Below are 27,230 nucleotides of genomic sequence, written 5' to 3' on the forward strand. Positions count from 1 at the left end.
GTGATTCAGGAGGGTTTACCTGAGGTCTACCTGAGGGCCGGGCACCATGGGGATGGGTAAGGTAGGGAATGTTCTTTCCTGAATGAGGCTCTGCCCTCAGGAACAGCCTGTCTTCCCTCCCCCATGGCATCTAATCCATACATCTTTTGACCCAGCCACTGCTATAGCCAAGGAAGCTGTAGCCACAACACCACTCCCAGTGCTGTAAACTGGTTGCACCAGGGAGTGGGGATTTCAAACTCAGAGTCACAGATGTCACTTGAGCACCTGAGACACAGATGTCACTTGAGCATGTCAGTAGCAATGCCGTCTCTTCACACTTATGCAGTACTCTCTACCTCACAAAGCACTTTCTCACTGACAGGCTCTTGTGATCCTCAGAATTCTGGGAAGTAGGAATAGGTGTCTCTATTGATACATAAGGCCTAAGGCACAGAGAGCTAGGTGCCACCTCCAGCCAGGCCACACAAAGGATGACTTGTGGGCCTGGGACTGGCACCCTGTGCTCCTGACTCATCCAGGGATGGCAGGCAGGTCACTCCAGAACCGCCACGTGAGAGGGTGCACCGAGAGATGTGGACGTGCTGCTGGAACCTGGGGTCCCAGCAAAACCTCTGTTTGAGGAAATCAGGGAAGGCTCTACCACTGCAGTGACTTTTGATCTGCATCCGAGGGATTGACGAGAGTTTTCTAGGCAGCGATTGGTACGTGGTTCTTTTGTTATTAGCTATTATTCCTGAATGGGTGAACAGAAACAAAATTCCCTTCCCAGAGACTCAAGGTCACAGTCCTGGGGGCTCAGCAAATCCTTCGTCTCTACTCTAACCCATGGTCCTATCACTTACCGCACAGCCACGTGTGGCTGGCGATGGAACAGAAGGTTCAGGATGAGTTGTCTGGGTGGGGCAGATCCTTCAGGCCCTGGGGATCTGGTGGGAATTGCTGGGCAGGGTCACCATGCTCTGAGAGGGTGGTGGAACATGGCCAGGCTTCACAGCCTGAGGCTTCTGGCCTGGTCTGAGACTCACTGGAGGTTCTGCTCCTTTGCCCAGATCTACAGTTTACACAGGTCTTCTTCAGCCTCCTCCACGGCTCTGAGTCAGGCTAGTGATTTGGGGTCCATGCGTTCACTTCCTCCTGGGTAGTGCTCACTGTTCCAGCTGCTCTGTTGCCCACTCATGCAGGAGGAAGAGTCACGGGCTGGGAGTCAGGTCTAGACCAAGATGTGCCACCCTGAGCTGTGTGACTTTGGATGAGACACACCCCTCTCTGGGCCTCAGCATCTCCACATGTACAATGAGGGTCAGGATTGGATGATCTCCTATCACACTTAGCTCTGACATTTGAAGACTCTCTGAGTCTGCAGTCTGGGGACATACAGGTGACAGTATCTCTGGGGGGAGCCATAGACAGAGCCACAGGGCTCTGGGATGTCAGAGCACTGCTCACTGCAGGAATCTCGCTCCTTTTAGGTGTTAGGTGAGCTTTAAGAGAAGAGCCAGTTCTTGATATGCTCCCTTGCCAGTTTTGCTCTGCATGGGATTAGCCCGTCTGTGTTCCCTCCTGTCGAGGCTTTCTTGAGGTCCTGAGCTTCTATGACCCAGGCATCCTGCTGACACTTGGGATCCACCACTACTCTCCAGCCCACATACAGCCAACCTGGGCTTGAACAGAGGATGGGCCACTGCACCATCCTCCTTCTCCTGGAGAGGGAGGGTAACTTGCAGGTGCTTTCTTCTCCCAGCTCCAGGAATGTGCTTAACACCGAAGAGAAGTGAGGACCAGAGACCCAGCAGCTTCCTGCTGTAGTTGACCCTCTCAAGTGTCTCCATAGGCCATGGGATAAGTGATCTAGGACTCTTCTACCATAGGATGGTTCTTTATACCGAGGTGGGGCCACCCAGAGGGTGTCAGACACGTGCCCCGGATTTGGGGGTCAGCTGTGCTGTTTGTCCTCCTAGAAAGTGAGAGGATAAGAGAGAACCACCCTTCTGTACTATGAGGCAGTCCCTGGAGCTGTGTCCTGATGGGGCGGAGGGCGGGTCAGCCCCCCCTCGCGATTGGGTTCCTCTCCCTTGGCTTCATTCTCTCCACTCATGGCCTGAACACCTCTTTGTGCCTGGCCTCCTGCTCAGTTCTGGGACGGGAGAATGATGCTCCACACCAAAACTGAGGCAGGAACTGTCAGGCTGGGGGACCATAAGAACGCTTGGGTGGAGCAGGTGACAGAGCAGAGGACAGGGTGAAGGCCAGATGAACGTATTGTTCTTGGCTAGGAGGAGGGCTCGTGTGACATGCAGGGCATGTACAGGGACTTGATGAGAGCTGACACTATCTGATAGACTGCTCTGTGCCCAGCACCAGGGTCCCTGCCATGGAAGCAGGGGAGGAGCACAGGGCTAGGCCAGCTGCCCCTGTCCCCAACAGCCCCAGTCCCCTTCAGCCAGGAAAACAGAGTTTCCAGGCACTCCACCCAGCAGAACTCCGTTTCTTTGGCCGGAACTGAGTGGGACACATGGTCAGTCTTACTTGCCAGTGGGGCAGGCAGAGCAGGAACAGGACCAGCCCCGTGGAGAGACTAACCATTCAGGGGATGGATACTGGAGCTGAGAATCAGGCATGATGAGCTCCTGTCCTGCCACTGGGCCCCCTGCCGCGTGACCTGGAGAGGTTGCACACATATTCTGGCCATTTATTTCTTCTGCCCAACGTAACCTCATCCCTCTGTGAGAGTCACTTCTCTGGGTTCAAGTGGAGCCTTTTCAAGATGGAACTCAATGGAAATCAGAATATTGATAACATGAGCACCACCCTTTACATTTGGCAGAGCTCATTTATATACTGGGTTTTATTTCACTGTTTGAATGCATCACTCTTATTAGCAAAACATAACAGAGAGAATAGAGCACTGTGTCCTAAAGAAAGGGAATCTGGCACTTAACAGTTGGAATGGGAAAGAAATGGAATGGGAGAAGAGTCGACATGTAAGAGAAGGAAGGCAGTCAGCCTGTGCTGGGCCCCTGGGGAGAATGGAGACAGCGTCTGTACAGGTGGGTAGGTGGTGGGTCTGCGGGTCTGTGGCTGATGAAGGCCCCTCACTTTTTACCAGTGTGGTTCCTGGTGGAGCCTGACACCAATCCCTGTGTTTTCCTCATGGAGTCACTCAGTGGAGAACTCCTCAGGAACAACCCAGCATTGCTGCTTTCTGTCTTCCACCCACTCCTGTCCCACTTACCCGCTTGCCATGTTCACACCACAGGATGCCTCTTTCCTCTTTTTCCAATTCAAATCTCATCTTTCTTTCTTGTGTGTTTCTCTCCATGCAGGAAAAAAGCAACACAGATTACTTGTCCACTGCCTTTGAGAAAAAAGATGAGAATAAGGATAAGAAGATTAATTATTCTGAGCTTCTTTCTTTGCTGGGGGATGTAGCCATAGACTACCACAAGATAATGCGTGGAGCAGTGCCTTGTTCCGGGGGGAGCCGGTCATCCCGCCCCACCCAGAGGCCTCTAGAGACCCCCATGAACAATAAAGCATCTACTCCCACAAGATACTTCCTCCTTTTCCTTGGCTGTGTGTATCTTAGACAGAACAGGAAGTTATTCGTTAACTGCTTTGTAGATGCTCCACTAGATGCAGAAGTGCTCCCTAGCAGATGTCTGCTTCCAGAATGCTCCCCACAGCGCCCTGAATCCTGACTGGGTCATTCTTCTTTTTTGGTTGTTGGACTTTGAGATTCACCTGTGCTCACACACCTGGGAGCACGCATCCTGCCTAGTTTGATGACCCTAGATCGGGGTGTAAACTGGAACCCTTGCCTGGGGCCTTGCCAGAGGCCAGATGGGCACTTGCTCTGTGCACCACTCTCATGAGTAGAAAGGAGCAGCAGTGGCATGAGCACTAGACCCCTGTCCTCTGGCCTGGCCCCTGCAGCTCTGGCCTTGCTCCTGTGTCTGCTTGTTGGGATCAGTGTGAGCAGATATTGTCTCTCTCTGACATGTGGTTTGTTGAATGCCAGCGTCTGGCTGGGCACTGGGGATGCAAAGGCAAAAGAGTCAGTCTTGGGTCAGTGTGGAAATCCTTCCAAAACACATGGAACTGGCTACAAGTCCAGCTGATTCAGGTCCATGCTTTTTGGGTGGTCATTGTTGGAGAAGGAGCACCAGATGAAGGGCAGGGAGGAGACAGTTAGTGATGCTTGTCTCTGAGCCTTGTACTCTGCCAGGCAATGAAAATGCAGAAACGAAAATGATGCAATGGCTGTTCCTCCCTACAAGATGCCCATCTTCTTGTGGCCTCTCCCCTGGGTGTTGCTAATTCTTCCCAGTTTTAAGTCCTCCAAACCCTTCGCGCCAGGCAGCAGGGTCAGCATTCATCTTAATCACCAAGGTCATGTTTAGACCATTTCCCCATTATTCCTTACATCTCTGTAAATTCCTCCATCTTTGAGCCTCGTGTCATGGGATTATCCTCCTTTCTTTCTTCTTTTTTCTTTTTCTTTTTGATGGGAGTCTCCCTCTGTCACCTAGGCTAGAGTGCAGTGGCTCAACCTTAGCTCACTGCAACCTCCATCTCCCTGGTTCAAGCGATTCTCATGCCTTAGCCTCCCAGGTAGTTGGAAGTACAGGTGTGAGCTGTCACCTCCTGCCAATTTTTGTATTTTGAGAGGCGGGGTTTCACCATGTTGGCCAGGCTGGTCTTGAACTTCTGGCCTTAAGTGATCCACCCACCTCGACCTCCCAAGTGCTGGGATTATAGTCATGAGCCACCATGCCCGGCCTATCCTTTTTTTTTTTTTTGAGACAGGGTCTTGCTCTGTCTCCCAGGATAGAATGCAGTGGTACCATCATAGATCAATGCAGCCTTGACTTCCTGAGCTCAAGAGATCCTCCTGCCTCAGCCTTCTTAACAGCTAGGACTACAGGTGCAGGACACTACATCTGGCTATTTTTTTAATTTTTAATTTTTATAGAGATGGGTCTTGCTAGGTTGCCCAGGCTGGTCTCAAACTCCTGGCTTTAAGCAATCCTGCCTCAGCCTCCCAAAGTGCTGGAATTACAGATGTGAACCACCATACCTGGCCCCCTCCATTACAAAATGTTTTTTTAAGTAGATGTGGTCTTTCACTGTCACCCAGACTGGAATGCAGTGGTGTGATTGTAGCTCACTGCAGACTCAATCCTCTGGCCTCATCTTCCCGAGTAACTGGGACCATTGGGCTTGTGACCTCACCTGGTTTGTCCTCCTTTCTTATCAGATTCTTGCACTCTCCTCACTCTTGATACTTGGCTGACATCACCCTTTCTATTTTATCAGGGGAACTTATTTGGGGTAAGTTTACAGTCAGATTTCCTAGAAGTAGAGACTAAGATGGGGATTCCTGTGCAAGTGATATGGTTTATCAGGGAGTGCTCTCAGGAGAAACCTGGGAGGACATGGGGGTGAGAGCATGGACAGGGAAAAAGCTCATCAGAGACAGGAGCTTGGCCTCAGTCTAGCTTTCTTCTCATCCCACAGGGAGCTCTGCAGCCTGAATGGAGATGGCCCACCTGGAGGCAAAGAAGCTCACCTTGTGTACCCCTGCACCATTTGTCACTGGCTACGGGCCACCCCCAGGGAAAGACAGAGGCTTTTAGGTATTTCTGGGCTGGGAGCGCCATTGGATCAGGGGCTGCTCTTAGGAGAAGGGTGCAGTCTTGCCCTATTAGTGGCCAACACTGACAGAAGCTGGCGACGGGCACATGGATCAGGTAACAGGGATGAGGGTGGGCATCACAGCATCTACTACGGTCCACGCCTTGTGCCCACTCAGATCCATTTGGTTCTCACGTCAGATTCATTATATCCAGCGATTGCTTCTCAATTCTAGTTGATTTTGATTTCTGGATAATTTTGCAAGAGAAGAGTTGGGGCTACTACAGGCCGTCCTGCTGCAGTTGTTTTACAGGTCACAACTAATGCACATCCTCTCCCCCCTCTATGATTTATTATAGATTTCCCTCCTGGTGGCTGGCACCTCTGCTAGTCTAGGTGGCTTGCCTGGGGGGGATGACGCAGACTCTCATGCCTGAGGGATGCATGCTCCTGGTTCCTATGCCCTTATCAGATCTTGGTTGCTGTATTTACCCATTTACTGTTAAAACTATATGTAGGGATAATAATTGATACCCCCAGGGGATCACCTGAGTCTCAGAAATATTCTCCCTACTCCATTATGTAGAAGCAGTCTTACATTGTGATCAGAATCAATTACCCTTTCTGTGAAGTTACATCTTTTTGGGGGCAATTGGGGTCCTGGCACGAGGAGCCTAACTGATTAAGCAGAGGAATTGGCCATGGGCACCTTAGGTGAAGGTGAGGAAATCGCTGTTATATGCACTTGCTGTGGTATGACAATGTCTTTCTATGAGGACCAGGTTTCTCTTTCTATTGATGGGTTCGGGGTCGAGAACTGGCTCAGGTGTGGAGAGTGGACAAGAGATAGTACTTTTCTATCTGGTGACTGATCTCAGCCTTCTGCTCATCCATTCTTGCTTCTTTTTATTGATTATATTAAGCTGTACCCTGTTGGCTGTTTTAGAGTTAGAGGAAGCACAGTCCACAAGACAGCCGTCACTGTTGACACCAATTACAAGTTCAGGGGTCTCTAGCAGTACCCTGTGTTTTGATAATTTTCCAGAAGAACTTGCAGCACTCACTGAACGTGGTTATACTCACAGTTGTGGATTACAGGGAGAAGATACAGACTACAATATATCAGAAAGAGACACATGGGACAGAGTCCAGGAAAGCTCCAAGTGGGAGCATCCAATCATCCTCTCCCCCTGCAGTCATGGGCAGTGCTGCTCCTAGCAACGGCCTGTGGCTTTGCCAACCAGGGAACCTTATCTGAGCTTTGGTGACCAGAGTTTTTTATGAAGACCGTTTGGTGCACTGCCTGTGTGACTGACCTCAGTCTCCAGCCCTCCAGAGGCTAAGCTGATAACACGTGACTCAAAGCCTCCACCATCAATCACATTGTTAGGCTTTCTGGAGTGGTTCTAATCTCCAGGAAAACAAGGACACTCTTCTTAGGGATGATATTTCCAGGGCTTAGACATGACCTACAGAAGCCCAGGGCAGAGGCCAGACCTCTCTGTGGGCAAGGCTGAATTCCTTCTGAAGGAGATGCCTGTATATCTTGTTCCTAGGAGCACCATGCTCTTTAGCCACCTCTGTAGATCCCTGCAGGACACGCTCCCCCATGGCCAGCTTGCTTCTAATGATTAAGTTCTGTCACCTCCCTCTACTGCTGTAGGACCCTGTCACCCTCACTTAAGCCAGGGTACTTAGTTCAGTATCAGCATCTCCAATGGCCAATCCCTGCCTTCAGAGGATGCAGGAGGAACCAGGAGAGTATGTCTCAGAAGAGACCCCGAGGGTGCTGGATCAAGGAGAGTGCATTATAAAGGTGATGAGGGAGCGTGTTGCTTATATGGGAGCACTCCCTCATGACACTGGATTTCATACGATTTTATGGATGAAAAAAGAGAGGCCTGGGGTGTGCCTGCTGCTAGCCACATGGTTTGTTAGGGGCAAGTTGCCTGATTCTTATTTCGATGCACTTATCACCTCCTTGTCGGGCTTTCTCTTGCTAGTTTTAATTTGCTGCCCCACTTGACCTGGCTCCAATTAACCTTATCGGCCCCAAGTCTCTCAAAACTGCCATTTCCAGAAGCCATTATCATCAGCAAACTAACACACGAACAGAAACCCAAGCACTGCAAGTTCTCACTTATAAATGGGAGCTGAACAATGAGAACACGTGGACACAGGGAGGGGAACAAAACACACTGGGACCTGTCGCTGTGGCGAGGCGAGGAAGAGCATCAAGATACATAATTAATGCAAGTGGGGCTTAATACCTAGGTGATAGGTTGATCCGTGCAGCAAACCACCTTGGTACATGTTTACCTATGTAACAAACCTACACATCCTACACATGTATCCTGGAACTTAAAAAAAAAAACATAAAATTAAATAAAAAAGAAAAGATCACTATTGTTTTTAAAAAAAACCCAACAAAAACAAAACTGCCATCTCCTTATATTTATATATTACCGTTGTCCCCATTATCTCTTGTGAACTTCAGGAGAATTCCGTGAAATGAGTTCTTTTCATTCTTCAGTAGATGACTCAGCTCTACAGAAGGAGGTAAGGGCCTCACCCGCCGCCACCTAGACTAGAATTCAGTGCTGCTGACTCCTGGGCTGGTGCCTGAGCCCCAGTTGCTCTATCTCATCATGTGTTCTTCCAAGCGGGCCCCCATGGCACACTGTGCAAACCACCGTCTTAGACAGACTCCCTACAGGGATCAGGCTGGAACCAACCCCATCAGTTGGGTGAGCATTTGTGCTCATGTCTCAGGTAAGGCCTCAGCTCTCCATACTAACTGAAGGGAGCCACACCTGGGTAGGTAGCACTAGAGAGGCTGGCTAATCCTCAGATCTGTCTTCTGCACACACAGTTTCATCCTGGGAACCTCAGGTGACGGTAGAAAACTCGGCATTTCTGAGACAGGCAAGGGGGTTCTGCCCTTTCTGCTCAAGATGAAACCATCTTCCAGGTACTCCCTCCTGCACCTGCTCTGGGGAAAGGTAGTGCAAGTAATACCTCATTATGCTACTTTCTTGAATATAGACAGAATAATAATAATAATAGTAAGTATATTTAGTAAATACCATTTGTTGATTACCCTCCCCAAATCCTTCACATATATTAACTGGTTTAATTTTCACAACAACCTGGGAGGAATCTACTCTCTTTGTCACTCCTTTTACTGATGAGGACACTGACACACAGAGATAATAAGTTGTATGGTAGCCTGTGTCCGGAACCCGTGCTTTTAACCGGAGGGCTTTGGAGGTGATTCGGGATCATGGCCTCACCTCCACCCCTTCCCCAAACTCCTCTGCTTTTTTACAGTTTGACATCTCTGACTCCTGCATATAATTTTGTCTGTAGAAAACATCTTGGAATAAACACATTTGAAAACTCTGCAGAAAGAGAGTCTGGCTGGAGAAGGGTAGATGGGAAGCCGTGCAGAGGATACAGTTCCGAGGCACCAGTGCTGATGCCTTCAGTGCCCGTGTGTGTATGTGTGTGTGTGCAGATGCACGTGTTCGTGTGTGTGCACGCATGTGCTGAGGGGCAGTCGAGAGAATAGCAGAGTCAGAGATCCTTGATGTCAGGAAGGCCACTGGTGCTCCTGACAGACCCGGAAGAATGAGGAGCAGTGTAGGGGGAATAGGAAGGTCTCTGTGAACAGGCCCTACTCAAAGGAGGCATGAGAAGAAGTTGTGGGGAGCACCAGGGTACCTGGGTGGGTGCCCACTGAGTAATCCAGGCTCCCCTATCCCAGTGGGGAATAATTTGCATTACACCATAGGCCAATGGTAAGCCCAGTGAGCTGGCAAGACTTGTTCCTGCCCATGAGATTTCTGTGGGGGATGGACCATGGCTGTCTTGGTGTGTCCAGGGACCTGGTGGGGCTCGGAGATCATGCAGCAAGGGTGCTCACTGGAGTCAGAGTTTTGCAACATGGTCCCATGTTTGCCCCTCCCCAGCTCTGTGACTTTGTGCAAGCCACCTGCCAGTGACCCTTTTCCCTTCAGCTGTAAAATGAGATAAAAATCTCAGTTGTCTTCCTGGGTGCCCTGGGAGGATCAGCAAGACGTCTCTAATAAAAGTGGTTTTCCTCAGAAAGCACAGGGGTTTTCTCAGCAGCTGTCCCTTCTGGAGTGACCTGGAGGCCACTGTAGCCAGCAGGATGACATGTGCTCTGGAGAAGACAGAGGCTTCCTGCCTGCCACCTGGGGCCTAGAGCTCACAGAACAGCCTGGAGAAAGGTCCTTGGGCCATGTCCAGGTCAGAGCCCTGATTTCTCTGCTGTGCACTGCACTGGACAGTGGCTCCTGTGGGGCAGGGTAACCACATGCTCAGCCAAGACTGACAGCACAGACCCTGGATTTCCACAGATGGCTAGAAGTGGGCTTTGGAGTCAGGACTTGGCTTCAAATCCTGGCTCTGCCACCTTCTAGGGGTGTCCTCTTGGTAAATCTAGCTAAACTCTCTGTTCACATCTGTAAACTGAGATAATCATACCCATCACACAGGATTCTCCTGAGAATTAAATGAGACAATGGATGCAAAGCTTTTAGCAGACTGCCTGGCGTGTGGTAACCTGTCACAAATGACAGCGCATTTACCTTACCGACAGGTGAGGAAAGCTCCTCAAATGACTCATTGGATCCATAATCAGGGACTCCGATTCCACCTGCAAATCCCCAAATGCCCTATGTCCTGGGGGCACAGCAGCCTTCTCACCTTCCCTCTGTCATCACCCGCCGTTCCAGCCCCAAAAGACTTAGAAAGGCAAGAGGACTCTGCTGGGGGCTCGCTGGGAGGCACAACGGAGCCCTAGGGCAGTGTCAGCTGTGAGTTTCCACCCGGACCAGCGTCATGTTGAGGCAACTGATGGAATAAGCCCCAGGCGCCCAGTCCTGGTCCCAGCCTAGATCTGAGCATCATCAAAGGCACTGCTCTCCTCCCAACAACCTTCTCCCATTTACCTCCCTTCTCTGCCTCCTCTGCGGGGTCTGGTGAGTCCCTGTGTGCCCATGTGCTTCTTCTAGGTTGAAGGCACAATGCCCCAGCCTGCTTGCTGCCTGCTCATGTCAGGAGGAAGGCCCTGGGCTGGGAGTCAGGATGCCTGGGTTCAAGTTACAGCTTGTTCCTGATTGGCCTGTGCAGCCTGCAGGGAAGTCATTTGTCCTCTCCCTCCAGGCCTCAGCATCTTCTTTTGGGCAGTGAGCAGTTGGACTAGATAATCTATATCCTTTCTGTTCTGACTTCTGGTAGTCCTGTGACACCAGGGAGCCTCACAGAAGAGCTACTGCAGAGAATGTCTCTGTAGACCACTGAGGCCAGAACCAAGACCAGGATCCCCAGCACCGCCTCTACCTGCTGCAGTCCTTCTTTCTACTGAGAGGTTTGTCCATTTCCCGGCTTCCTGGGCTCAGGTCTCTTCAGGATGCTCTGAGGCACCGGAGAGGCCCAGAGTGAATCCTTCGTTTGTGCCATTCCCTTAATTTCCCCTTGCTCCCAGCGCTGGGCCCAGAGTTGGGAGCACAGGGATGGTACAAATGTGCAGGGATTGGCAGAGTCCTCCAGTGCCCACTGGAGCATTGTAAGAGGACTTGAGCCCAGAGGTCCAGGAGACACATGGAGTGGGGTGGCTCAGGCCTCCCCGGGCTGTTGATTGCTGACCTGTCAGTAGCTCCACAAGGACGGGACACCACCCAGGTTTTTTATATTTTATCTGAGATCCCAGAGCTCTGGGAAAGCGAGGGGGTGATTGTGCCTTTCTTCATGTCAGTGTTTTGCTGGGGAGTCTCGCTGCTGATTTCAGCAGTAACGGATCCATAAGCAGACTCCTACTTTCCCCAGCACCTTAAATCCAGGGTCCCTCAGACGCTACCACCTCATTCTTCCACTCCTACAGCCGACCCCCTCCTCCTCTGCCCACATATCCCACCCTGGGCCTTACAATTTCCACGACTTCCCCTCCCTTTCCTCAAACATTTATTCCCTCTTCTGGATTTCACCTGGACCAAAGGATTATCAGATTCCTTCTGCTCCATCTCAGGGTTGCCTCTCACCTTCCCTGCAGACCCGGCCCTTACTCCATTCCCTGCCTATCCTGTCTCCTTTCATCCCTGTTCCCCACAGTCTCAGATGTTGGAAAGCAAGCCAGGCGACTGACACCCTTTCCTGCAGCTTACTGGACACAGGAGCTGCGGAGCTGCTGAAGGACTTACTCAACCTATGTCACAAATACACCCAAGATTCAGATGCCGTGGGCAGATCTGGCTGTCCAATGTCACGCATTTCCCCACCTTCCTGTCGGCCTGTGTGAGCAGGGACCCAGTGGCTGGGTGGGAGTGGGGCAGGAGTGCACGGCACCCCTGGACCTCACTGGCCTGAGAACCAGCTCATGGAGAGACATGGATGTGGCAGGCTGGCGAGCACCTCGCACCTCTCCCCAGCCACTGCACCTCTACTCCTGAATGGAAGGGGTGTAGTAGACAGAGTCCAGGATGGGGTGAGAAGACCCGATTTCCTGCACAGTCCCTGCTGTTTACTTATTTCATTGGTACAAATACGTAAACACCAACTCAGGGAGCCCTAGTTACCTTAGATGTAAAAATGGGGACAATGTCACTTATTTCCTGGGGTTGTTATGAACACTTAAATGAGGTAAAACATGTGCGATGCTTTGTAAGATGGGAAGAGGGACCGTGATGTTAACAAGTGTTATTAGACAGTCAGCAGGCTATGTGACTTGTGGGTCGGGAGAAGGTCTCCTGGCTTAAACTCTCTCTCTTCTGTCTGCAAAAAAATTTCCCCCTTTAAAGTCAACTCTGGGTTCATCTGCTCCTTCTGGAAGCTTCTTTTCATGTACCCCTCGGAGCAGCAGTTAACACCACAGAATCGTAATGCCAAGTGAAATGGGGCAGCCCTAAAACCCTGGGGAGTTTTTGGTTCCCACTCAGTGTGACATCTAACTTCACCATTAAACCATTAACACCTGCTGAACTCACTGGCACAAATAATGCAACAGACTGAATCACAGAGAGTGAGCTCCGACAAGGAGGGGATTCAGAATTGGTGTATTTTGATGGAATGAAGAGGAGTGGAGGTAGTTTTGAGACTAGGATCCAAAGCGTGTTGGCCCGGGCAGAATGAATATTTGACATTCCAAGGGGCACAGGCAGACCTTGCCTCAGAATTTTGGGATCTCCTATGCATGCTCTCATTTGAGCCAAGAGTCACCAGTTAAATCTTCAGGGTCAGGGCTCCCCATTGCATCCATTACGGCTGTCCCAACCCCACCCTTCTACAACCTGCACCTCACCCTCTACGTATTTCCCCTTAGCCTCTGCCATCTCCTTCTCACCTTCCCAGTCCAGCGCCAGGCTGTAACCTTCCTTTTGTTTGATATCTTCTCCCCACAGGAAAAAAAAGAGCCCGGATTTCTTAGAAAAGTTGTTCAATAAGGACAGGAATCATGATGATAAGATCAATTTTTCCAAGTTTTTCTCCAGTGTTTTTCTGCAGTTGCTAAGGAATTACACCATCAGTCCCGTGGCCAGAAGCCCTGCTCTGAAGGTTATGGATGACCCAACCCCATCTCAGCCCAGCCCAGCCCGTGGGTTCTCCACCCAGGCCCCGGCTTAGCAGACACCAAGAGCCAGTAAACGGGTCCCCTGCTCTGGTTGCTAGGCTCTTTTCCTCTTTCTCTTTGGTCATACATGTTGGCAATGCAGTGCATTCTTGATTAGCTGCTTTGTTCTTTCTTTCTTTTTTGAGACAGAGTCTTGTTCTGTTGCCCAGGCTGGAATGCAGTGGTGTGATCTTGGCCCATTGTAACCCCTGCCTCCTGGGTTCAGGTGATTCTCCTGCCTCAGCCTCTCAAGTAGCTGGGATTATAGGTGGCTGCGACCATGCCCAGCTAATTTTTGTATTTTTAGGAGAGACAATGTTTTGCTGTGTTGTCCAGGCTGGTCTCCACCTGATCTGCCTGGATCCTGACTTCAAGTGATGTGCCCACCTCGGTCCCCCAGAGAGCTGGGATTACAGACGTGGGCTATGTTTTGTTCTTTTTTATGTGGTTATCCCCATCTATCATAGGTTTGGACATACACACACAAACACACACAGGCACACAATTTTTGTGGTTACTTTTGAAATTTTAACTTGCAGTATATGCTAGACTAGAGCTAATGAATATCTCTACTCTCCTCCTAAACTCCTAAAGTAAATAATTCACTTTAAATTCAGAGACTCCCCTTCCAGCTTATATGCTATTATTTTTTCAGCCTTTTAACTCTCCTTAAAAATTATGTCCCTTATTTTGGAATGATTATCATTATTTGAGACAGGGTCGGCTCTGTTGCTCAGGCTGGAGTGCAGCAGCAGGATCATGGCTCACTGCAGCCTCCACCTTCTTAGCTCAAGTAATCCTTGTGATTCAGCCTCTTATGTAACTGGGATTCCAGGCACGTGCCACCACGCCTGGTTAGTTTTTTATTTTTTGTAAAGATGGAGGTCTCACTATGTTGCCCTGGTTAGTCTTGAGCTCCTGGGCTGAAGGGATCCTCCATCTTGGCCTCCCAAAGTGCTGGAATTAGAGGTGTGAGCCACTGTGCAGGGCCAGGAATTATTACTTTTGATTTAACAAATATTTAATTAGGATTACCCACTTGATCCACCTGCCTCAGCCTCCCAAAGTGCTGGGATGACAAGCGTGAGCCTCCGCACTCACCCGAGACTTTTTAAATGTACAGCTTCACTCTCCATTTCTTCTTTTTCTCCTTTCATTTTGCTGTTGTTGTTGTAGAAACCAGATCATTTGTCCTGTAGAATTTCTGCAGTCTGGAGTTCCTGATTGTATCCATGTGGTGTCAGTTAACAGATTCCTCAGCCTCTCTCTCCCCTTTGTAACTTGGTAGATCTAGAGTCTTAAGCATATTCAGATTTCAGGTTTTTTAAAGTAGATTGCTTCATATGTGGAGTTGTCTATCAAGAGTACATGTCTCGGTGTCTTTTTCTTATGTATCAGCTATGAATGGTCATTGCCAACACTAGGTAAGTCCAACTCTGCCTACACTTCTGCAGATAAACAAGCCTGGAGAAAAATGTGCTTACCTTGTTGACTGGTCACACTTCAAATTCATGACCACTAATCCAACTGCGCATTCAATACAAATAAGAGAGTATTTGCATATTTCAATTACCCCATCTACTCTCTTAGAATCAGAGGCCATACACTCTGCCTTCCCCCAACTACCATGAACTTTTTATGTTCCCAGCAGAGGTCCATCCATTCTCTTTCACTACATCCCATCCCCCTTGCTTTTTTCAAACACCCGCTACAGAAATTCTCCCCTTTTTCTTACGCACCATCATTTTTTCTGTTTTCTGGTCTTTTCATTCTATACAAATACACTGTTATTTGTCTGACCTTAAATAATAATTTTGACTTCACTCTCTTCTGTGATCTTCTCTATTCTCTGCTTCCATTTACAGCATTTAAAAAATTTTATGGATGTATAATATTTGTACGTACTTAAGGGGTTCATGTGTGACATTTTGTTATATGCACAGAATGTATATGATCAAGTCATGGTATTTAGGGCATCTATCACCTCAAGTATTTATCATTTTTATGTGGTGGGAACATTTGAATTCTTCTCTTCTAGATCTTTTGAAATACACAATACACTCTGGTTAACTATAGTTGCCCTATTCTGCCATAAAACATTAGATCGTCTTCCTTCTATATAGCTAGATGCTTCTACTCATTTAACCAATCTCCCTTCACCCCACCCATTCACCTTTCCCAGCCTCAGTAACCATCATTCTCCCTATACCTCCATGAGATGAACTTTTTTTTTTTTTTTTAGCTCCCACAGATGAGGGAGAACATGTGATATTTGTCTTTCTGTGCCTGGCTTATCATCTCTGGGTTTGTTTACATGTTCTATTTTTGTCTTCTCTTATTTCCATTTCCTATTTTTATCTTCTCTCTTGGTGTACTTGTATTTTTTGAATGCTGAACATTAAGAATGAAAATTTTTTTATTTCAGGCTATGGATGATTTTCTCTCCCTCCAGAGAATTTTCTTTAGCTTCTGGAAAGGAATTAGAGTAGCAGATCATTTATATCCGATCTGGGTTTATTGATTCAAAACTGAATTTTAGGATGTATATTTCTGATCCATATACTTATTCCCAGGAGTAGCAATTGAGGGGTTCTAATTGAAATCCTGGAATGTTTAGAAGGGTACCTCTACCTTGGAAATCCTCTGAGCTTTGATTTTTATCCCCTAAAGGCTCTTACTAGCTATTTAGGTTTTTAACAAAGATTTTCTGATGGGCTGTACCTCTTGTCCTGCACAACTTGTGAAAAGACGCATGCCTAAAAGGGAGAAAATTAGACTGATCAGCTCACCATTTGTTGCTTCTCTTTTATGTAAATTTTTGTCTTTTCAAGTTCTGGCTGTGTTGGAAGTCCTGAACACTAATTTCAATCTCACCAGTCCTGAATGACTATTAAAATTGCAAATAATCTTCCTTGTCTCTTAGAAGTTACTTTCTGGCCGGGCGCGGTGGCTCAAGCCTGTAATCCCAGCACTTTGGGAGGCCGAGACGGGTGGATCGCGAGGTCAGGAGATCGAGACCATCCTGGCTAACACGGCGAAACCCCGTCTCTACTAAAAAATAGAAAAAACTAGCCGGGCGAGTTGGCGGGCGCCTGTAGTCCCAGCTACTCGGGAGGCTGAGGCAGGAGAATGGCATAAACCCGGAGGTGGAGCTTGCAGTGAGCTGAGATCCGGCCACTGCACTCCAGCCTGGGTGACTGCGAGACTCCGTCTCAAAAAAAAAAAAAAAAAAAAAAAAAAAAGAAGTTACTTTCTGTTTGGTTTGTTAACTTCTTTGTTCAAACTACTTAAGAATTAATTTCTCAGGAAGAGAAGCAGCTTTAATGTTGAGTGCATTGATTGAGTCTTCTTTCTCTTGGATAACCAGAGCCTTCAAGTCCTAGTTACTTTGGTAGCGTTTTGATGATTTGAGGCAGATAATTTTATGATTTTGTCCACATTTTCTATGTTTTATTGGGATAATTGGTCTGCTACAAATGTATTCCATAATCAGAAGCACACATATTGGCAGTAATGCTGAGCTACAGGAACTCTTGGTACTGTTGGTAAGAAAACAATAGTCAAGCCAAAGCACATAGAATCTGTATCCCAGGTAGTCTACCTTTTGGAATATATATATATATATATTCCAAAAATATTCATACAGATACACAAGGAAATATATATAATGATGTTCCTCATAGTATTGTTTGTGGTGGTAAGGAGTGGGAGGCAATATGAGGGTAGGGAAGGTATTCATGGAGAAGTGGGTAGACAAATACTGTGGTAGCACATTACAGAGTAAATGCAACTCAGAGGTAATAATGCTAACTGTGCATAGAGCAATGTGGATATGAGTTGGAGTTCCACTGTAAAGTTATTTAAAGTTACATTGTTGGATTGTATGAAATAAAGGCTCTCATGCTCTTCTATGCAATTCCCAAAGAAGCTGATTGGTTCACAATAACTGCTTTAATTTAGATCAAAACATGGTTAAAGAATAATAAAAGATAAAAATACTGAAATAGAAAAATAAACCAAGGCAACCAAAGGTCCTACTAGAAATTGAGTTTTAATATAAAATTGAAAATAATGGTAAATAAATGATGTTCCTAGTGAGAAGCAGTAATTCTTCAACCCAACAATATTGAGGCCAAAGAAAGGAGAACACTGAAACTTATCTGATGCTGGTCATAACTCTTATAAAATGCAAGTTACAAAAACAATAAGATATTATCTCACACTTAGTTAAATATATATATACATATAAAATCTATGATGCATCAACCCCTTTCCTGGGCAAGAATACCAAAAACTACTCACAGATTTATAAGGGGACATGTGTGAATATGCTGTCATGGTGTGATTATAGTGACAGGGTACTGGAAACAATCTGGTTGTTTATCAAACGCATGGTCTTTTATGATTTTCTGCTCCTTTCACATTGTTCCCTTTGCCTTCTTTTCTTCCTGGAAAGTTGAGATCACTCTTCAGGAGCCTACTCAAAAACCACCTGCATGTGGGGTAACATAAGAGATTCCTGTAGAGAAAGTTGAATAAATGTCAGTCAGAAGAAAGCAAAGAGAGACAGGAATGACGTCATAGTGAATTCAGCACCACGGACAGCTCACGACACGCCAGCCCAGGCAACAGAGACTGGAAAAATAAAGTTATTGGAATGTTTTAATATTAGAATTTCTTGGGACCGTTTGGATTTCCAGAATCTCTTTCACATCAGCTGTCATGTGAGTGTGGGCATAGAGCTGTCAATTATTCTTTCTCTTTAGTACCAGTATAATGTACAGTAACTATTAATTATTCCAAATCAAGTTAATTCTTGCTCTAGTATGTGTTAGAACAAAGGTTGAATTCTGATCAATATGACACTAATACCTGTGCCCTTAGGCCTTGTTCTAAAATGTTCTCCTTCCAATGTGGAATGACACATTGCCCACACCCTATTCCTAGAAACTATTTTGAAGGAATATTGGGTGAAATCAAATCAATTTTCTATCTGGTGACTGGAGCTCTGGGCTGTGGTTGTGGAGACGGCCTGGCCCCCTCTCCTCTTTACATCTATTTGCTTCTGTTCTATAAGCCACCTTGGTGAGTTTGGAATGACAGTTCTCTTGACGACCTGCCATAGCAAATCAGCAATATCTCAGGATTTGGGATCTTAACTAGAAACTATATGCTGGACATGTGGTTCCTGCCCTGTGATCACCTCTTGGGATGAGAGGATGTATAAACAGAATATGCTAATAGATGTGATGAGTCCTGCATTGGCATAAGGATGGAGAGTGTGAAATAGTCTCAGGAACATCAGACAAGGCTCCCTTGAGAAGGTGATTTCTAATCCTAGACAAGAAGATGAAGAAGTATTTGTCCACACACTCCATCCTAATTAGTATGTACCATTACCAATTCACGGAATATTATCAGGTGAAATATGAACTGGAAAGATAAAGGGAGGGCATGCCAACATTAGGGGTAGCCAGTTGCCTTCTGGACTCTAGTGATGGACTTGAAAGTCCAGCAACCCCACCCTAGGGAGACCCTCTCTTCTTTTGGGAGATCAGGACGTGAGTCCTTAGGGAAGCTCTTCAGTCATTTGCATTATTCCTTTTGGCCTAGTTCCAGATTCTGGGGTCCAGATTCTGAGGTCCTTTCCTAAGCTGCACAACCTTCCTCCAGGACTGAAAGTTTTTAGATTTTGCACTGCTATTTACATGAGGTGGTATTGATCAGAATTTGCACAAAAGTATTTTATAATAAATAATGATATAGAGTACTCATTATGAGCTGGGATCCAGTACTGCTATGTGCTGGGTAACCAGGAGATCTGAGGTAACAGTGTTTTCCGCCCATGATTCCAAGTCTGGATGGAAAGACATGAGGGGATCTGAGGTAATGTAGCCACTATGGTAGGAGTGGGGTGAGGGTGAGGGAGGCACAAATGAGGCAGAGATCATTTCTTTGGGGTGAAGAGATGGTGGTTCACCCTCTAAATGTCTAAGAGACATTGACATTAAGGTCAGTCTTGAAATGTAATGTGAATGAGACAGATGAAGTATTAAAAGACATTTCTGGCAGAGGCAGTAGTTTGAAAGATTGGTATTGAGGCATGAAATACTGAGATATACTGATGGGAGTGTGTTGCGCATACTTGGAATAACAGCAGCTGGGTGAACAGGAGGGATTCAGAGAGTGCTGGGCAGAGAGGAAGTCAGGCACCTACCCTTGGGACCCTGGCATGACGGTTCTGAGCAGTGACCAGCAGTCCTGGTGGAGGAGAGAGGAGGAAAATGGGGAAGATGGTTCTAGGATGGAGATCTGCAGGGAAGTTGTGGCCCAAGGAAAGTGGGCAACAGAGCTAAGAGAGGAAAGAGAGCAATTCTGGGGTGGATGATGGGGGGCAGGCTGCATAGAGAAGGCAGCAGGGGGCTGGGAAGAGAAAATGAAAGCCCAGGGACTGCAGGTCTCTGTGAGTTCCAAGAACAGGTGGAATAAGAATGAGAAAGGGGGAGAAGGAGAGAGAAGAAACCTAATGGTCAGACATTGGGATCTGGAGGTGAAAACTGCAGATCAGTCCTGAATGCTGATGAGGTGCAGAATATGTTCAGGAAGGAAGATTCCTGATGAGGAGAGGAGATGCTGGTCTGTGAAGAGAGGTGTGAGTGTGGAGTGGAGCAGTCATTCACAAGAGCAAATAACGCCTCCTACACACTTCTGCTGGTCGGATGGAAAGAGAATTTTTGAGATGGTTGCCTGATTCCTCCAAGAAGAATGTTTGCTTGACTGACAGGTTAGCAGCAGACTGACCAGGGTGGTAAGAGAGAAGGAGGAATACTAAGAGCAGCTGCACAGAACATGGCCTGGAAGTGGCACTGGGTGAACATTAACCCTGTGTTGTGGCCTGTATGGAGTGACCCGCCAGCACTCTGCTAGGACAGCACTGTGTCCTGCTTGTTTCTGCATCCTCAGCCCATAGCACAGTACCTGGCCTGGAGTAGACTACCAATAACAAACTACTCATTACCTGCCAGATAGAGGTGCTGCAATTTCTCATCACAATCAGCATGAGCTCTCTGTGTCAGTCCTTAGGGCATTTCCATGGTGCTGCCTTATTCTGGCCAGACTCCTTATTTGGACTCCTGGACTACTTTGAGCTCCTCAAAATCTGGAATATTCATTCATCACCAGAAACCCAGTCCTGGCACTTAGCAAACCATCATGGAGGACAGCTCAGCTTCCAGGTGACTCCCTCTGACTTCCACAGGGCCACCCACATAGGCACATGCACACAAGCACACAGCACAGGGAGAGGACACAGCCCCTGAAGCCCAGACCACAGGACAAGGAAGTCTATCCTCAGGGAACTACTGAGCCTCCCATTCATAGCCACAAGGGCTGTGAGCCTGATGCCATCCAGGAATCCCTATGTGAGTGGTTTCTGTTTCCCCAAGCCCTGGAGAACAGCTGGGGCAGGAGTGGGAGGGCAGGAGCACACTGAGAGATGCCAGCTCCTTCTCAGTGCAGTATCTAAATACATCCGAATGACCTGGTCCAGGCCTTGACAAGGAGGGGCATTGCTGTGACCTGGCAGAGGCCTTCTACCAACTTCCACCTGTAACCTGCTGTGGTGGCTGCATTTAGGGAGTGGGGCAGAGGCAGACACCAGGACCTGTGTGAGAGGCAGCACAGCTCTGCTGGAGGCCACAGGGAGAACATTGGTGGTGGGACTTTACTCCTGGGTGACCCACTGGTTGGGGGTGGCGGGGATTCTCCAACAAGTAAGCCTGGAATTGGCAGTTTTGACAATGTAGGTCACCAAAGAGAAGAAGGAAATAAGGCAAGTGTCTGGTGGGAGGAGACACTTTATTGTTCCTGGGGTCTCTGGAGGCCCCTGGGTGGGGCTGGATCACTGGCTTCCCCCGGAACAGGGCGCCCCTCCGTGGCTCCGCTTGTGGTAGTCTGTGGCTATGTCTCCCAGCAAGGACAGAAACTCAGAAAAATCAATCTTCTTATCCTCATTCTTGTCCTTTCTCTCAAAGACATTGGTCAGGTAATGTATGCCCTTTTTGTCCTGTGAAGAGAAAAACATACAAACAAAAAAAATTCAATCACAAACAAGTTTTGGGCTGGGAGGGGAGAGGAGGAGGCAGAGACAGAGACAAATGCCTAGATCTGCACAGGCGTTGTGGCGGGGCTGGGAGTGCAGGGCGAGTGGGTGAAGTTGGGGTGAGGATGTGAATGTTATCCCTGGAGTTCTCTAGGGAGACTTTTTGTCTCAAATCTCAGATGGGAGGCAGTTCCTGTCCCAAGGCGCTCTGTTTAGTGACCTTGGGGAGAGCAGTCCCCTGTCCCAGCCTCACTCTCACCTGTCCCCAGCCTTTAAGGGCACTGGCTACCTTAGTTCTACCCCAGGGCCCCCAAATTGGCCCTCATGCTTTGTTCTCTTCTTTCTCTGACCTCCTCTCCTTTCTTCTCTTTTTCCACCAAACTCATCTTCTGGGTTCCCTGCTTTTGGTCATCTAGACCCTTTGGTACCTAGTAGCCCACAATTATTTTCAGATTTGCTAATGAGTCTTGTTTATCGCGAAGAGGGCTATTGATTTCTACTAGCAATGGAACTTATAGTGCTTTGCCATTGATCTCAAGGATGTTAATGTGGGGCCTTTGGGAAGCAGGACCTGAGCATGTGAGTTTCAGTCTCACAGAGAGAGGGTCAGTGAGCACTGGGAGGGGACTGTGCACCGCCCTCAAGCTGTACACTTTGCTGACCATCTCATAACCTCATTTATATCTGTATAACTCTTTCCTATTTTCATACTTTTTTGCCTATCATCATTAGATTCCCATATGATCCAAGCAATACATTTGCAAATGGGAAATTTTTAAATCAGAGGATGAGGGTGACCTGTCCAAGGACACACAGCAAACTGTATCCTCAGCCATGCCAGCGTCCAACCAACATTGAGAAGCTAAACCCCGACTCACACAGGCACTGAGGAAGTTGGGGAAGTTCTCCTTCATCATCGTCAGCAGGCTTGGCTTGTCAATCTTGTCATCACGTCTGGTGTATTTGTGAAACATGTTGATCATGTCTATTATGGATGTCTCAGCTTGAGTGTTGCTCATCTTGGCTTTCAAAAAGGCTTCAGGAAATAAACACAATCATTTTTTCCCCTTCATTTAAGTTAGGGTCTCTATGTGGGGGTGTTGAAAGGAAGGCTGAGGACAGAGGAAAAACAGACCTAAGATGGAACAGAAGGAACTCTATTTTTAAAAATGTGATGGGATAAGTTGTTCAAATATGAGAGGGTAGGACCAAGTCTGAGACCTGGCCCACCTTGGCCAGGGCCAAGAGGAGATGCAGGTGGATGGTGGAAGTCCAGCTGTGGGCAGAACTTTGGAGAGGGAGAAGCAGGGAGAGTCGGGGGCCAGCAACACATGGAAGAACTGAGCTGGGACCCCTCCAGTCTCAGCCAGCACATGGCAGACCCCACTCTTAAAACAGCACCATATCTATCTCCTCCAGCTTCACAGTTGGGGTGAGAGTCACGGGGGCAGGACAATGGCCTCAGTGATCTGGTCTCCGACCCTCCTGGGCTACTTCAGGAACCAGACACTGTGGGCCCCACCTTGACTCAAGTGCAAGCCCTGCATGACATGGTGCGTGCAGGCTCCAGGTGCACTTGTGAGCATGGATATGAGTGTGAACGGGAAACAGCCCTGTCCCGAACACAGGGGGGGCCCTTCCTGCATTCCCCTGGGAATGAGAAACGGGAATGGCCACTGTTACATGGAACAGAAATAACTTCCTGGTTCTTAAGCTGCTGGATGGGGTGGGAGTGAGGTGGGGGTCGCTTCGTGTCTGCTCTTGGGAATTATCTGCACCCTCAGAATCACCAAGGCTTGACCCTGCTTAAATAAGAAGGTCTGACTTCCCAAAGCAAATCTTCCAGCCAGTGGTCAGTCTGGGCTGGCCTGCACCCCAAGCCTGAAAAATAGGACAGTGCAGCTCTCACTTCCCACACTTTCCAAAGAACCAGAAAAGCACCTTGGCTAACGCATGTGGCTGTCTTACAATAAACCCCCAATACCTCTCAATGCAGGAGAAAGCTCCGTGCCAGCAACTGACTAAGAGGAGCCACTCAAAGCTTTTTGAATCTGAGGCCAAGGCCAGAGGCCAAGCCCTGTGCCCAGAGGGTGCCTGAGAATTTGCAGGTTGTGGTAGGGAGTGAGGGAGCTTTGGCTGCTCAATACCTTACCCAGGTAAGGGCAAGCCATCTGGCCAGGCCTGGGGGTTTGGAGAGCCTCCAAAGCATTCACAGGGGACCCTTATCCCTCCACCCTCTGTGGGGGCGGAGCTGGGGAGGGGTTCAGCAATGGGGATCCCAAAAGGAGGATGAATCCAGGGAGGAGGAAGACAGGAAGGAAAGAGAGGGTCCTTGCTCAGGTCCCACTAGGGACATTTCCACAGCAGTTGTCTCAAAAGACTGCAAAGCAGCAATGGACAGGTTTGGTCCAGCCACCTGGTTGTACAGATGTGGGCTCTCTGGCTTGAGTGAAGGTCACACAGCCCAGCTAATGGCAGAACTGGCCTAGACCCAGGCTCCTGAGTCTTCGTCCACAGCCCTTTCGCCTCCTTCAGGCAGCATGGCAGGCCGGGCACTGAGCACTTCTAGAAAATGCAAAGAGGCTGGTGAGACTTACTGGAGCTGGGAAGTGTCACAAGGAGAAGGATGAGTGAGATGTGTGTGTTTGGAAAAAGAGCAGTCCTTTATAAGGCTCAGCCTGGCTCTTCCCAGGGGCTGGCAGGCCTCGGGCCACCTCTGTCATCTGTTTCTTGGAGCCTTGCCCTACATCAGGTGGGTGGGAAACACCCAGGAGGCTGTGCTCAGGATTTCTGGCCAGGGTCCTAGGTCACCAGGTCCCACCCCACCCCAGAGACCTCACCTGGGGACTTCTCTGGCTCAACCTTGATTTGAGGGTAAGATAGCTGGTGCATGTGTAGTAGCAAGTCAGGAAATGGGAGAGAAGAGCACTGGGCCTCTGGACCCATAGAGGATGGAGTTTCAGACTCCTGAAGGTAGCATGATCTTGTTTGTTCCCTCTCCCAGTCCTTCCACACATTTGTTGAGATAGCCTGTTCTACGACCCCACCGCTTACTGAGCATTCTAATGTCCAGACATCAAGATACCTGCTGCTCCTGCATCCTCCTCAACCCTCATAGTCCTAAGAGGCAGGTGCTGCAATCTCTATTTTAGGAAAGGAGAAGTTGAGATGTTCCCAAGTTTACTCAGCTAGTAAACACAGCAAATCATCATACGAACACGGAAGAGGCGAAATCAAATCCTTATTCGTGTGCCCTGTGCTATGGGTCTTGGGTCGCATCAGGGGCTGCCCTACGGGAACTCAAAGTCCAGGGAGGGAAGCAGGGTTCCTTCATTGCTAACCATTGGTCAGCCCCTCACAGAAGCTCTGGATTCAGGTGAGGGGACTGGGGTCAGGGCCCCACTATCTAGGTTGGGTGGCGGAGTGACCCTCCGTGGAATGGGCCTGGAGGCAGGGAGTGGGAAAAGTTCTTTCCTGCCCCATGGCACTAACTTCCCAGAAAGTCTTCAGTGTTTTTCCTCCTCCTATGCAAAACAACCTGTGTAGGAGTTGGGAGCTGTGCCCTTGGCTATAATGTGCCCTACCCTGCTGTGGAAAGGCTGACCCAGGTAGGGGCAAGAGGATTGGGAAGGCATGGGAGTCCCTGGGGCATGGTGAGGAAAGGGAGATGATGAATCACTGACATGGACATTTTCTGCTAACCCCTTCCAATGTTCCTTTTAGGGTGCAAGAGAGTTCCAGGTTCATTTAGTGCCAACCCCTTAAGCACTCTGGGGCTCCATAGAGCTGATGTGATGTCTCCCTAGGTGGGACCTATTTTCTCCACCCATCATATTTCTTCAACTTCCTTCTCTGTCAGTTCTTATGTAACTGGGGGACCTGTTTCTCCCTCCCACTTCACCATATGATGGCAATGTTACTTTTAGTGGCAAAAGATACACACACACACACACACACACACACACACACACACACACAAACACAGTGGAATACTACTCAGCTATGAAAAAAGAATGAAATCATGCCTTTCACAGCAACATGGATGGAACTAGAGGCTATTATCTTAAGTGAAATTACTCAGAAACAGAAAGTCAAATACTGTGCACCCTCACGTGTAAGTGGGAGCTACATCATGCATACAGATGGAGGTAGAGAGTAGAATCATAGACACTGGAGACTGCGAATTGCAGGAGGTCAGGCGGTGGGTGAAGGATGAGACATTTCTTGGTGGGTAAAATGCTTGCTATTTAGGATGGCTACGTTAAAAGCCCGGACTTCACCACTGTGCAGTATATTCATATACATTTGTATGCAGGTTTTTGTGTGGACATAAGTTTTCAATTCTTTTGGGTAAATCCCGAGGAGTGTGATTTCTGGATCCTATGGTAAGAGTATGTTTAGTTTTTTAAGAAAGCACCAAAAACTGTTTTTCAAAGTGGCTGTACTATTTTGTGTTCCTGCCATCAGTGAATGAGAGTTCCTGTTGCTCCACATCCTTCTTCAGCATTTGGTGTTGTCAGTGTTCCAGATTTTGGCCATTCTCATAAGCGTGTACTGGTATCTCATTGTTGTTTTAATTTGCATTTTCTTGAGGACTTATGATGTGGAGCATCTTCTGATACGCTTGTCTTTCACCTGCTGTGTCTTCTTTGATGAGATGTCTGTTAAGGTCTTTGACCCATTTTCTAATTGATTGGCTTGTGTTCTTATCATTGAGTTTTTTTTTCTTATATATGTTGTGCTTCTTGTAAGCAGTATATCATTGATTTTACTTTATTCTTTTGCTGCATAATTGCTTTCTGTGAGAATGTATTATTTTTCCAATTTAATTTTAATATATTTACTGATATGTACCATGTTAAATTTGGTTTCATTTTTCCTATTTCTTTTTTTTTTTTTTATACTTTAAGTTCTATGGTACATGTGCACAACGTGCAGGTTTGTTACATATGTATACTTGTGCCATGTTGGTGTGCTGCACCCATCAACTCATCAGCACCCATCAACTCGTCATTTACATCAGGTATAACTACCAAAGCCATCCCTCCCCCCTCCCCATAATAGGCCCCAGTGTGTGATGGTCCCCTTCCAGAGTCCAAGTAATCTCATTGTTCAATTCCCAGCTATGAGTGAGAACACGCGGTGTTTGTTTTTCTGTTTTTGCGATAGTTTGCTGAGAATGATGTTTTCCAGCTGCATCCATGTCCCTACAAAGGACATGAACTCATCCTTTTTATGGCTGCATAGTATTCCATGGTGTATATGTGCCACGTTTTCTTAATCCAGTGTCATGATGGACATTTGGGTTGATTCCAAGTCTTTGCTATTGTGAATAGTGCCACAACAAACATACATGTGCATGTGTATTTATAGCAGTATGATTTATAATCCTTTGGGTATATACCCAGTAATGGGATGGCTGTGTCATATGGTATTTCTAGTTCTAGATCCTTGAGGAATCGCCACACTGTCTTGCACAATGGTTGAACTAGTTTACAGTCCCACCAACAGTGTAAAAGTGTTCCTATTTCACCACATCCTCTCCAGTACCTGTTTTTTCTTGACTTTTTAATGATTGCCATTCTAACTGGTGTGAGATGGTATCTCATTGTGGTTTTGATTTGCATTTCTCTGATGGCCAGTGATAATGAGCATTTTTTCCTGTGTCTGTTGGCTGTATGCATGTCTTCTTTTGAGAAATGTCTGTTCATATCCTTTGCCCACTTTTTGATGGGGTTGTTTGTTTTTTTCTTGTAAATTTGTTTGAGTTCTTTGTAGGTTCTGGATATTAGCCCTTTGTCAGAAGAGTAGATTGCAAAAATTTTCTCCCATTCTGTAGGTTGCCTGTTCACTCTGATGGTA

General features: G+C 47.7%; 2 protein-coding genes and 1 long non-coding RNA gene across 7 annotated transcripts in view; 1 reads left to right on the forward strand and 2 right to left on the reverse strand.

Annotated features, from left to right (window-relative positions):
• PGLYRP4 (peptidoglycan recognition protein 4) overlaps positions 1 to 27,230 on the reverse strand; it is a 99,116-nt gene that overhangs the window by 51,918 nt on the left and 19,968 nt on the right. The window lies entirely within an intron of this gene.
• The window catches only part of LOC117075051, a 41,828-nt gene continuing 15,090 nt past the window's right edge, over positions 493 to 27,230 (forward strand). Inside the window, exons 1-5 of one of the 2 annotated variants that reach the window (XR_004433822.1) lie at positions 493 to 704; positions 5,521 to 5,639; positions 8,171 to 8,409; positions 8,510 to 8,608; positions 8,968 to 9,034. This is a non-coding gene — a long non-coding RNA (uncharacterized LOC117075051). Of the gene's footprint in view, positions 705 to 5,520; positions 5,640 to 8,170; positions 8,410 to 8,509; positions 8,609 to 8,967; positions 9,035 to 27,230 lie in introns of those variants that run through there. The other variant, XR_004433821.1, reaches the window with a different exon arrangement.
• On the reverse strand, positions 21,106 to 24,003 carry LOC117075043 (protein S100-A7). Its single transcript, XM_033197071.1, has 3 exons — positions 23,966 to 24,003; positions 22,247 to 22,404; positions 21,106 to 21,332 (listed from the first exon to the last, which is right to left on the reverse strand). Exons 2-3 carry the CDS (start codon positions 22,385 to 22,387, stop codon positions 21,168 to 21,170), a joined length of 306 nt encoding a protein of 101 aa, XP_033052962.1. The 5' UTR covers positions 22,388 to 22,404; positions 23,966 to 24,003; the 3' UTR covers positions 21,106 to 21,167.

Source organism: Trachypithecus francoisi, unplaced genomic scaffold (assembly GCF_009764315.1).
Source record: "Trachypithecus francoisi isolate TF-2019V2 unplaced genomic scaffold, Tfra_2.0 Lachesis_group5, whole genome shotgun sequence".
NCBI lineage: Eukaryota > Metazoa > Chordata > Mammalia > Primates > Cercopithecidae > Trachypithecus > Trachypithecus francoisi.

Bases quoted from the DNA above. Each gene is read 5' to 3' on its own strand.
- LOC117075043 (XM_033197071.1), bottom strand. From the start codon at position 22,387: ATGAGCAACACTCAAGCTGAGACATCCATAATAGACATGATCAACATG. The intron at 21,333-22,246 runs GTGAGTCGGGGT...TTCTCTTCACAG, and splicing joins CCAACTTCCTCAGTGCCTGT to GACAAAAAGGGCATACATTA.